The 12,452-nt window shown below is 40.7% G+C and overlaps 1 protein-coding gene across 1 annotated transcript in view; it reads right to left on the bottom strand.

Annotated features, from left to right (window-relative positions):
• The window catches only part of LOC104603145 (P-loop containing nucleoside triphosphate hydrolases superfamily protein), a 99,511-nt gene that overhangs the window by 21,138 nt on the left and 65,921 nt on the right, over window positions 1-12,452 (bottom strand). Inside the window, exon 13 of the mRNA XM_088892924.1 lies at window positions 6,548-6,603. Within this exon, the coding sequence (XP_088749050.1) occupies window positions 6,548-6,603 (56 nt within the window). The remainder of the gene's footprint in view (window positions 1-6,547; window positions 6,604-12,452) is intronic.

Raw genomic sequence — 12,452 nt, 5'->3', positions numbered from 1 at the left:
ATGCATTGCATAAGCAATATCAAGTCGAGTAAGAGATAGATATATCAATTTTCCTACCAGCTTTTGGTATCTTTCTTTATTAGGGTAGTCCTCTCCAACCGATTCCTGTAGACAATGATTCTGCTCTATTGGAGTATCTGCAGGTCTACTCCTCATCATACCTATCTCCTCTAGAAGATCAAGGACCTACTTCCTTTGACATATACAAATACCCTCTTGTGACCTTGCAACCTCAATTCCAAGGAAGTTTCTCAAATGGCCTAATTCTTTGATCTCAAATTCAAATGCCAAGAACTCCTTCAATCTTTTTATCTCTTCTAGATCATTTCCTGTAATCACCATATCATCCACATAGACAATAAGTGTTGTAAGTCTACTATCCTTTTTCCTTATGAACAAGGTATGATCTGCACCACTCTTAGTGTATCCCACTTTCTTCATGGCCCCACAGAGCCTTTCAAACCAGGCTCAAGGGGATTGCTTAAGACCATATAATGCTTTCCTTAGTCTACATACTTTCCCACCAAAATCATAACCAAGTGGAGGATTCATGAATACCTCCTCATGTAGATCACCATTCAGGAAAGTGTTCTTCACATCCAACTAATGTAGTTCCCATGAGAAATTTGCAGCTAATGACAATAGAACTCGAATTGTGTTAAGCTTTGCAACTGGAGCAAAAGTCTCCTTGTAGTCAATCCCTTCCTTCTAAGTAAACCCCTTCGCACTAGCCTAGCCTTATATCTTTTAATGGACCCATCCTCCTTATGCTTCACAGTGAACACCCACTTACATCCCATAGTGCTCTTCCCTTCTGGTAGATACACTAATTCCCAAGTCCTGGGCTTCACTAACGCTTTCATTTCTTCATTCATAGCCTCTCTCCATCTTGGGTCAGACACTACCTCTGAGCACCTAGCAGGGACATGAACAAAAGATAGAGCAAACACAAAGGAATAATAACGAGGAGATAAACATAAATAGGAAACGTATTCAGCAATGGGGTATCGAGTAGTACAAGAACAGGTAGGCTTACGAAGAGCAATGGGAAGATTCAAATCAAAAGTATGAGTGATAGGATTACCTAGAACCATTGAGACAGATTGATTCGAGTCCGATTGGTTGTTGCCATAAGTTGGAGGATCTTTTTTTCTTCTTCTATAGGGAATTCTCATATCTCTTTACTGCCTATTAGTGTTATCAGTCACATCCTCAACATCAGGAGCGGTAACAGGTTCAGTGGGAGTCCCACTGGATTCAACTAGGTAGTCAAGAGCAATAACAGGTTCAATGGGAGCCTCACTAGATTCACCTTGGCTGCTAAAAACGGGAGGATCAGGAGGAGAAGATGAAAGACTTGAGGCTGAAAGAGGCACAAAAAAAGAGGGAGAAGAAGAATCCTCTTCCATCCCACTAGTCTCCCCCTGAAGAGGATTCCTAGAAGACTGAAAATAGGACTGAGACTCGAAAAACACCACATCCTTGGTGACATATTTTTTCTTGGTAACTGGATCATAGCACTTATAACCTTTTTGTGTGGGAGAGTACCCCTAGAAAGACCCCTTTAGTAGCCCCAGGATCCAACTTAGTCTTCTTAGGATCCTTGACATGAATGAAGCACACACAGCCAAAGACCCTAGGAGGAAGAGGAAAATCTAGAAGGTTAGGACAAAGGACAGAGAAAGGAGTTTTCATACCCAACACCCTAGATGGCATCCGGTTTATCAGATACGATGTTGTAAGGACTTCTTGAGACCAATAGTGCTTAGGAACCTTGTGCTGAAATAGTAAGGTTCGAGCTATCTCCAATAAATGTTTGTTTTTGCGCTCAACAACCCCACTCTGTTGAGGGGTACTAGCACAAGATGACTGATGTAGCATGCCTGCATCCTCCATGAACAGATTCAAGGAGCTTTCAAAATATTCAACAGCATTATCTGAACGAAATTGCTTAATTTTCATGCCAAACTGAGTTTCAATCATTTTACAAAATGCCATAGTTATTTGTGGCACTTCATCACGTCCTTTTAACAAGTAGATCTATGTGCATCATGAATAGAGATCAATAAAACTGATTAAGTAACGAAAGCCATCTATAGAAATAATAGGTGAAGGGCCCCAAACATCCCAATGAACCAAATCAAAAGGAGCTTGAATTTCATTACTAGAAATTGGATAAAGAGTTCTACATTGTTTTGACAACTGACACACTTCACAAACCAAATTCTGACTCGAAGCACACTTGAACAACTCAGGAAACAATCCTTGCATGGACGAAAAAGGTAAATGACCTAGTCTAGCATGCCACAAATGTAACCTAGCTACTGACTCCTCATTATCCCAACCACTAACAGTAGATGATTGTAAGGCTGAACTAATGTTTGCATCAAAATAATAGACCTCCAGACTCATGACCACTCCCAATCGTTCTCTTCATCAATCTGTCCTGAAAGACACTGAGTAGGAAAGAATGTTATGCTACAGTTTAAATTCTTGGTAAGCTTAAAAACTGATAAGAGGTTGGAAGCAAGACTAGGAACATGTGGAGAGGGAACCATCAACAACTCTCGTCTTATCTTGGCCAGACATCAAGTGGTAAGAAGAAATTAAAGAAGACATGTGTGCCATGTGGTCAGTAGCACCAAAATCAATAATCCAAGAAGTAGACTCCATAAGACTAGTTACACTGTAAGCAGAGACAATACTTGATCTGGCAAGAGAGGTGGAAGCAAGGGAATTGTTCCTTAGACGAGCCATGGCCCGGCTAAGGATATCTACCTCATTAGCAATGAAATCAAAGGACTCGGATGTGTGGGAATTAGTAGTTTGTCCCATAGGAGGAGGTGCAATTGTATATGTGCTCATTGGAGTCTCACCATTGTTGCTTATGACAACATTCCCACTTGCTGTTTGACTCCTCTAAGGCTTCTTGTCTTTCCTTAATGCAGCTGGTTTCAAATGAGGATAAAGAATCCAGCAAGTCTCTTTCAAATGTCTGTCACCTCTACAATGAGAGCACTTAAGATGCCTCTTGTCTGAATGCTTGCCCCCTTTTTGGGTTGAAGAAATCAAGGCTGAATGCTCAACAGGTTGTACTTGGGTGTCAACTTGCATCTCTTTCCTTCTAACCTCTTCATTCCTTACAAGATAGTAAACATGATGTAAATCTGGAATTTCATCCCTTCCCAAAATTTGGGATCTTATGCTCTCATACATCAGATCTAGGCCAGCCAAGAACTTAAAAGCTCTACTTTCTTCAATTTGTTTATCATGCCTCTCCTTATCTCTTGTATTTTCCCAATCAAGTACAAGATGATGATCAAGTTCTTCCCATAGTCTTAGAGTTGCAAAGTAAGTTGCAACAGACATATCTCCTTGTCTCAATGTAACAGTATCTTGGGTTAGCCTATAAATTCTTGCATTGTTCTTTCTCTGTCAATAGGTTTTAGACACCCTCTCCCAAATCTTAGAGGCAGTAGGGAAGTGCTAAACAGTCCTAGCCACTCTTCGAGTCATTGAGGCAAGCAGCCAGGCCATAACAGTAGCATTTTCCTTATGCCAGATTGAATAATCAGCATCATCCTCTTTAGGTTCCTTCTTCTGTCCATCTAAATAACCCATAAGTTCCCAGGAAGTAATGAAAAGCTTTGATGAAATAGACCATTCTCTGATGTTGTATTCATCTAACAACACACTGGTGATATGCAAGCTATGCAGATTTGGGTTTTCCAGGTTTAAAGACCTCCCACCAGTCCTATTGTCCTTAGAAGACACTTCACCTGATATTGAAGACATATTCCTTCTCTTACAGTAACCACAGATGAAAACACAACACAAGGAACTAGGTTTCAGATTTACCGAAGCTGTTACAAGGCTGAAGACACTCTCCGTGACTGTACTGAAGCACTTCTGAGCTGAAAACAACACCACTTGCAGCTGAGCAGATTCTGGACTGAGAACAACACCACCTCTGTAACTGTACTGAAGCACTTCTGGGCTGAAAACAACACCATTATGGCTGAGAGCAGATTCTGGACTGAAAAACAGCACAATTTCTGGAGGTTGAACCTGGACTGTGTCCACCAAGCAGATTCTGGACTGAAAACAGCACCACTTCTGGAGGTCGAACCTGGACTGTCACCACCCCTACGGTCTGTTCAATCTCCCAAACACCAACTAGGACTGTCTACTCAGTCCTTCAACCTAGATCTGTTCTACAGATCTCTCTAGCAGCTGAATGGCTACTAACTGCTGCAGAACTACTAGTAGGGCATAAGCTTCTAAGAAAAACTCCCCTTGGGCCCTACAGCCAATAGAAACCCTAGATACAAACCTTGCTGTTGTCTACGGTCAGTCCAAGGGTTTCTTCACAGTAGCAGAAATAAGAGAGAAGGAAAAAAAGAATAGAGAAGAGGGAAAAAAAAAGAAGGAAGCTAGCTGTAACCAGTCAGGCCGAATGGTGCTCTGATACCATGTTTGCTGGAGAACAGCAGCAGAAGAGGAAGAAGAAGAGAAGAGAAGAGAAGAGATTTGAGAATGGGCGGCGATGATAATTCAGCCGGCCCTAGAAGCTAACATATATATTTACAATAAGAGATTACATAAAAGGACTAGAATGCCCCTGATTAGTGATGAGACACCCAGATATAATAAAGAAAAAATAAAACAGGTTTAGGCCCAATAACTAAAGGCCCATAATAGACTAAGGAACTTAAACATAAAAGTTAAACTAAGCCAACCAACACTTAAACACGTGAAATACCCCTAATATCTTTCTAAACAAGGTTTAAAATGTCAATTTAAAAACAAGGTTATTTGGGGAGGCTGTCAGTTTCTTCTGGACATCAGTTTAGATCTTGTTGCTTTTGTGTTTCTTTTTTGAACTGGGTAACCTTGCTGTTTGATCAATCAATGTTAAGATGATATAAGAGCAATGTCAAGGGGATTAATCGCCAAGGTATTTTATAGATGGTTCTGTTGGATACTTTTATATTCTAGTTTTCTTTGAGGTTATAATAATAAAACCATTATTAAACTAAATTATTCAGTTTGTGAGTTGAAATACTAGTTCCTTTTTATTATTTTCTTAGCTATTAGGACTCAATCAAGATGTGTTCTGTCTTGAACCCTCATAGACTTTAAAACCAGATCTGATAAGCAAGGAAGAGCTCAATTTTTGTCCAATCAACACATATTTATTATTATTATTTTCTTGTTCTTTTATCCACTCTCTTCTTCTTTTCCTAGGATAAAAATTTAAGGGTTCATCCCTTCTATTTTCTGAATTCTGAAATTTCTGTTCTTTCTCCCATATTTTTGGGAATATCTTGATTCTCTATGTTTTAAACGAAGATTATACATTTTTATGAAGATTATAGACAATTACTAGTGAAAGATGGTTTCTACTTGCCATGATAATCACTAGCAGGAAATTTGGGTAAGAAGCAAAATGTGGTTGCTATATTTAGTGTTGAGGCTGAGTACAGAGCCATGTCTCATACTATTTGTGAATTGGCATGGTTAAAGCAGTTGTCACCGGAGATTAGTGTGCCAGTTTCAACTCCTATAAAGCTGGTTTGTGACAACCAAGTACAATTCATATTTCTTCCAATCCAGCATTTCATGAAAGAACCAAACACATAGAAGTGAATTGCCATTTTGTAAGGGAGAAAGTTGTAAATGGAAAAATTGCTACACCCTATGTGAAATCTGAAGATTAGCTGGCCAACCTCTTCACCAAAGAATTAAGCAATGTTCGGATGAAACACATTTATAACAAGTTGGAGGTTTATGATAATATATACTCCAACTTGAGGGGGAGTATTAAACCAGAGTTTATTATGTCAATAAGGTTACATTAATCTTTTCCTCTTTTCTTTCTTATTATATATTCTTTTATTTGAATAGGGGCACAGTTGTAATTTTACTTCTCATTACATTATAATAAAATAAAAGTTGGGTGGAAGTTGAGATCAGTTTGGTTCAATCTCTTTGCTCTTAGCCCTTTTCTTTTTACTTCTCCTTCTCTTCTACTTTTTCTTGACTCTAAACAATTCTAGCTGGTTTCTAGTGTAAATTCTTATTCATTAAAATTTTCAGATCTGACCACAGATTCGATCCATTTCCATCCCTAATGGAACCTGCTCAATTGCTACTCCTATCCATGAACTCTAAAGGTGTTAAATTAGGATGATTACATGTAAAAGGAAGAAAATGGGCAATATAAAAGTAATAGTTTTTAGGCATACACGGTTAAATAGAAAAATAATAACTGCAAAATCAAGAGCAACTATGACCATGCACTCAAACTAGTCAAATCTTTAAGAATATGAAATGCCATGAAGGTCAAACAAAGATGAAAATAAGTTATGAACTTGATTTTCCTTGAACAACATTGGAAACAACATTACATTATTTCAGTGAAATGGAAGCATGAGCATATGAAGAATTAAAAGTAAAATTACAGCCTCAACATGCATAAAAATAATGGCATACATCCAGTACGGAAAGAAAAGGTTTTCCTTGTCACTAATTCAGACTGTTTTACCTTAGAGATTGATCGGTCATATGTTCGCGACCTAAGAGCACCATAAAAATCCAAGGCTGCCAAACCACAAAAACAAAAAATGATACTTTGTCCATATATTTTAGCCATTGTTCAGTAACTAACCAAATAAGATATGTGAAAGCATGACATAATATTACAGACTATCCATATCAGAATATACCACAGATCCATGATATGGATATAGACAGACACATAGGAAACAGAGATATGACTTTATTCCTAAAATCATGGACATGGATACAGGTACAACTATCCCATGTAATATGCTTTGTATCATATGTTTCAGTTTTTAAGCTAAAGGTCAATTCTCAAGATTTATGACTTACAAATTTAATTAATTTCCAACATCTAAATTACCTAATGTTGGTCCATTGTATCTAGGTTCTTGGGAGGGGTAGACTGGTTACAGTCTTAACCTTTGGCATTTTTTTACACAAAGTGGAATCCATCAGACTCGAAGTCTCAAACCCATGTTCTCATGCTTTGCAGCCTGAAATTTTACCATTACACCAAGTAATGGACCCTAATTAAATTTCCAGCATATATATTTAGAGTATAATTTTTTAAAGCATACCATTTTACATATTTTAAAAATGTTCATTTTATACTAAGAATGTAAAGTTATCCAGCTATCATAGCTGGAGAAACCATGTTCACTGATCCCCTTGGATCACTTTTTGCTCTACAATTTGTATTGTGCAACACATGGTTCCAATATTTGGCCGATATATCAGGAAATTTTCAAATTTCATTGAGAGAATATATATTTAAAGTTTAATTTTAGAATATTATTGATGATAAAAAAATTGGAATGTTATTAAAAACAAAGAAAAAGCAAAATCTTCCAATCTCTCCTCTTGACAGTCGACCCAAGATATACTTCCATTCATTGACAGTCAACATTACAACTATACCCCCTGTCACATAAGCTGAAGATAGAATAGAATAAATAATAGGGAATAAGACAAATCTGCCCCCGCCAACTAATTTTAACACTCCCCCTCAAGTTGGAGCATATATGTCATAGAGTTCCAACTTGTTACAAATGTAGTCCATACAGTCAACATTACAACTAATTTTAACACTCCCCCTCAAGTTGGAGCATATATGTCATAGAGTTCCAACTTGTTACAAATGTAGTCCATCCTTGACCAACCCAGACTTTTGGTGAAGATATCAGCTACTTGGTCTTCTGATTTGTTATATGGTGCAACAATATCCCTACTTATTATTTTCTCTCTCACAAAATGACAGTCAACTTCAATATGTTTGGTTCTTGTTGAAAATTCAGTTAATGGGCCAAGACCTTTATGGGCCCATTTTTCCTTTTGTTATTAGTTATGTTTTAGTTTAGTTATTGGGCCTAAGCCCACTAATGCTCTTTTATTATTTCTTTAAGTACTGGTCCCTTTGTTATAGCCACCCTATTAAGAGCTAATTAGTCATTGTTCACATTGTTCACATCAGTTAAGTATAAATATAAAGAGAAAATGCAGCTAGAGAACTTTTTTGCCTCTCTTCTCATTGCTCTCTCACTTCTTCTCTTCTTTTTCTTCATCTTTCTCTTCACAGCTCATTCTTTCCATTCTTCTTTTTCTTTTTCTTTGTCTTCTTTTCTTGTTTGGGCACGCACATATAAGACCACCAATTGCGCCAATTAGAGGAAGTGATTTGTTACACATTGAAGGGGCTAGAAGACCTCGGGGTAGACCAAAAAGGGCATGGGTAGAAGTAGTAAGAAATGATTTAAGCACTAAAAATTTAGCAGTGGAGGGTTGACTCCACCACATGTTGCCCCACGCTTTTTTAGGCGCCAGCGTGGGAGGGTTGATTCTAATTCTCCTCATGCACCAGCAAGAGGCCATTCATTGTTCGCGTTTCCATTCCAATGACCCTAAAACAGCTTCCCTTGCGGGGGCAGACGCGTGGGCCTTGTTAGGAATGTGGTTACGCTAGCCATTGGAGCATGGCGGCCCTACACTGGCAAAGTTTCAGGTGGACATGCTCAGTTTTCAGGTAGAACACTTGCAGCAGTAGAAGCGCATCAGAAGGCGAGTGCATGTTCGGCAACTCATGGGTAAAAGTTGCCACACTCGCAGAGATTGCGGTCAGGTCTCCTTGAGGCAGCAGCATTGGGGTCCCCTCGGAGCGAACATGTAGCCCGAACCAGCGAGGTGAAGCGTAGTTTCGAGGGCCGTGAGAGCATAAGCCATGACTAGGTTTGAGTAACCCGCACAGGGCGAGGTGAAGACTGCAGGCCAGCATGGTGAAAGGGTACACCCAGCATCCATCGCCAACAGCAGGAGCAGACCTATTAGCATGTTCGGTAGCACCACTGAAAAGCTACCAAGAAGACGGTTGAGCCTTAAGGTAAGATGAAACATGGGGCGGACCTCCGCAAAGCACCACACATATTTCTTCGAGGGCCCTTCTTTCACAGTTCAACGGCATAGCCATTGCGCGGTTTGAGTAACCTCAACACTGGGAGGTGAAGTCCAGGCAGGCCGGCATGGTGAAATGGTTCCGTCCCCATAAATGGACACCAACATAGGCAAGACCCAGGCTAGCCAGACGGGCCCTAGAACTGGTTGAAGAAGTGGATGGCGCGGGACACAGACGCCCATTCACAAGAAGACCATTGTCGAGGACGACAATGGATTGAGTGGGGGAGCCTGTGACGGTTCAACACAGGCTTAGCCTTGCCTACGCTTGGCAGGCTTACGTTAGGGGCACCATCGTCATTTTCACCTGTAAGATTTTTGGGAGAACTGATGTCATCTTTAGGCAGACCACCAAAAGCTTAACATACTCTTTGAGGAGGGGTGGTCGAATTCCTTGGGTGCCTAACCTTGGCACTCCTAGACCATCATCCCCTTGCGGGGCGGCCCTGGTTAATGGCTAGCATGGCTACCGGGGTTCCTCGTGGGCGCACACATGCTCATGGGGACAGTGTTGGACCGGCACTGTGCTACCGATACTCAAGGGAGGCTTGGCATGCGGGCTTGCCCACAAGTCGTCGGTATCTGCCAGGGTCTTCAAACACTTCACCCATATCACTGCTTAGCTTGGTATTTGTGTCCATGGGTGTTTCAGTTGGTTTGGCACCCAACAAGCCTGTTTCTTCCAGCAAATCAAGCACATACTTCCTCTGGTACAGGTTAATCCCATACTTGGATCTCGCTACCTCTATCCCCAAGAAGTATTTCAGTTTACCCAGATCCTTTGTCTGAAAGTGATCCTACAGATAAGTCTTCAGCCTGTCAATACCAATGTTATCATTCCCAGTAATAACAATATCATCTACATACACCACCAACAGTATTTTTCCTCCCGGAGAGTCATGACTAAATACAGAATGATCAACTTTACACTGTTTCATGCCAAACTTCTTTACCACCTCACTGAACCTACAAACCATGCTTGAGGAGACTGCTTAAGCCCATATATAGCCTTCCTTAGTCTGCATACCTTACCATCCTCCCCCTGAGAAACAAACCCTGGAGGTTGCTCCATGTAGACCTCCTCGAGTAAGTCACCATTCAAAAAGGCATTCTTGATATCAAGCTGATATAGTGGCCACTCATACATGGCTGCAAGAGAGATCACAACACGAACTAACCCTATCTTATCAACCGGTGAGGTCTCTGTGTAGTCAATGCCATAGGTATGGGAGTACCCTTTTGCAACTGTAGAGAACACTGATGTGGGCCCCACAGCTATGGTCCCACTATGTTTGTAGGGTAGAAGATGTTCTAGTCTGCCTAGGGTCTCATCACAAGAAGTGTGTCTCCCATACATCACCTCCAACATGCAGCTAGCAGATATCCTCACCAAAGTTGTACCATGGAAGAAGCTAGAGGCAGATCTATCCAAGTTGGGAATGATAAACATTTATTCCCAATTTGAGGGGGAGTGTAGAGAACACTGATGTGGGCCCCACAGCTATGGTCCCACTGTGTTCGTAGGGTAGAAGATGTTCTAGTTTGCCTAGGGTTAGCTATTGGTCATTTAGTTGTTTCAGTTGTTATTTATTTCAGTCTTATTTTTTGCTCTCTTTGTTATGTAAAGACTAAGGGCAGATCTGTCCTTTCCATGTAATGAGCATAACCTATAAATATTAATTAAAGTGGCGGCAGCAGAATATTAAGCTTCTGCTCCTCCTTTCAACTCTTGTGTTCTACTGCTTCTCCTCCCTCTTCCTCTTCTTTCCTCTTACCTTTCTTCTTATTTTCGATCCTGAACTTCTACTTGATATCAAAGCTAGGGTTTCTCATGTGAGTCTAGTCCAGCCGACCACATGAGAACCATCTAAGGCTGGAAGCTGAGAAAGCAGAGTTCGTTGACTGGTTCTTGGAGATCTCCAGAGGATTAGCAACTGTTTGAAGAAGTGCCACAGTTGCAGCGAGTTGGTGATCAGGAAGAATCAGAGAAGGCTAGGGTTCGAGTAACCTTGGTAGGCAGCGAACTGCATCCTATTGTAAGTCTTTTATTTTCTGAGAGAAGTAATATCAGAGAAGATAGGTTGGACCTATCCAGCAAGGGTGGCCGAACCACTCAAGGGTTTTATCTCTCTATTCTCTAGGGTTTTGTCTTATCCCTGCGGCAAACCCTAGTATTGGACTGAACCTTGTGATCTTATCCCTGCGGCAAACCCTAATAGTTCTCCTCAACATTGATCAGTTTTAGGGTTTCCTATTAACCCTAATACAAACCTTATCCGTACGGTACTGTCTGGAGTGTATGGCTTTTAGGACTGATTAAAACCTCAAATTGGCTTCAGCATATCAGATTGTTCTTCAAACTGTTTTTCAGTTTTCTTTTGGGGTTTCGAACACTTCTAAAGGGGTGAAAACAGTTCGGACTGTTGCTGTTGTGTGTGGCTATTGATTTCAGATCAGTTTTATACATGTTTCATGCACATCTACTGTGAGTACAGATTGGTTCTATACTGATTTTGTGATTGTGGCTGGTAGTCCTAGTGCTGGTTTTGACTGTAGTAACCCTAATTTTGAGACTTCTGGTTCTTGACCGAAATGGAGTTTAAGAATTTGGCAGAAGGCAGCTTTGGGAACAGCAGTTATGGTGGTGGTTCTGAGACAGGTTTTCAAATTACAACCGTAAAGTTTGATGGATCAAACTATTTGGAATGGGCCCAATCAGCCATGATGGCTATTGGGGGAAGGGGCAAAGTAGGGTATCTCTTGGGAGATGTGGCAGAACCTTCCAAGGGAGACCCTATGTATACCAAGTGGGTCCAAGAAAACTACTTGGTTATGACATGGCTCTGTAATTCTATGCAGCCCCATATCAGCCGAAATTACTTATGGGCAAAGACAGCCAAGGAGATATGGAATGTGATGAAAGAGACTTACTCCCAACCCCTTAATGTTGCTAGAGCATATGAATTGAAATGTGAGGTGAATTCCCTTAAACAAGGAGAGAAACCGGTGTCGGTCTACTTCTCTACCTTGAAGTCCTTGTGGCATGAGATTGATCACTTAGAGACTCTTGAGTGGGAGAGTCCCAAAGATGCTCAGATACATAGAAAGCACATCGAGACAAACAGAGTGTTTGAGTTCCTGGCAGGACTGAATTCAGAATATGATATTGCGAGGCAGCAGATTTTGACCAGAGATAGTGTGACCCTCTCTCAGGCATACTCCTTAGTGCACAGTGAAGAGACCAGGAGGAAAGTCATGATGCAACATCAGCCGCTTACACCTGCCTTGGTAGCTGTCAAACTCAAAACAGAGGGTGATTCAGAGAGGGACAAAAAGAAGGAAGATAAAAGGGATGTGGTGTGTGAGCATTGCAAGAAACCTAAACACAAAAGAAACATGTTGGAAGCTGCATCCACATTTGGTCCCGGCAAAGTTGAGAAATA

The sequence above is a fragment of the Nelumbo nucifera genome, chromosome 8, assembly GCF_055504915.1.
Source record: "Nelumbo nucifera cultivar China Antique chromosome 8, China Antique-T2T, whole genome shotgun sequence".
Classification (NCBI taxonomy): domain Eukaryota; kingdom Viridiplantae; phylum Streptophyta; class Magnoliopsida; order Proteales; family Nelumbonaceae; genus Nelumbo; species Nelumbo nucifera.
Note: the sequence above shows the minus strand (reverse complement) of the source record. Positions and strands in the feature narration are given on the sequence as shown.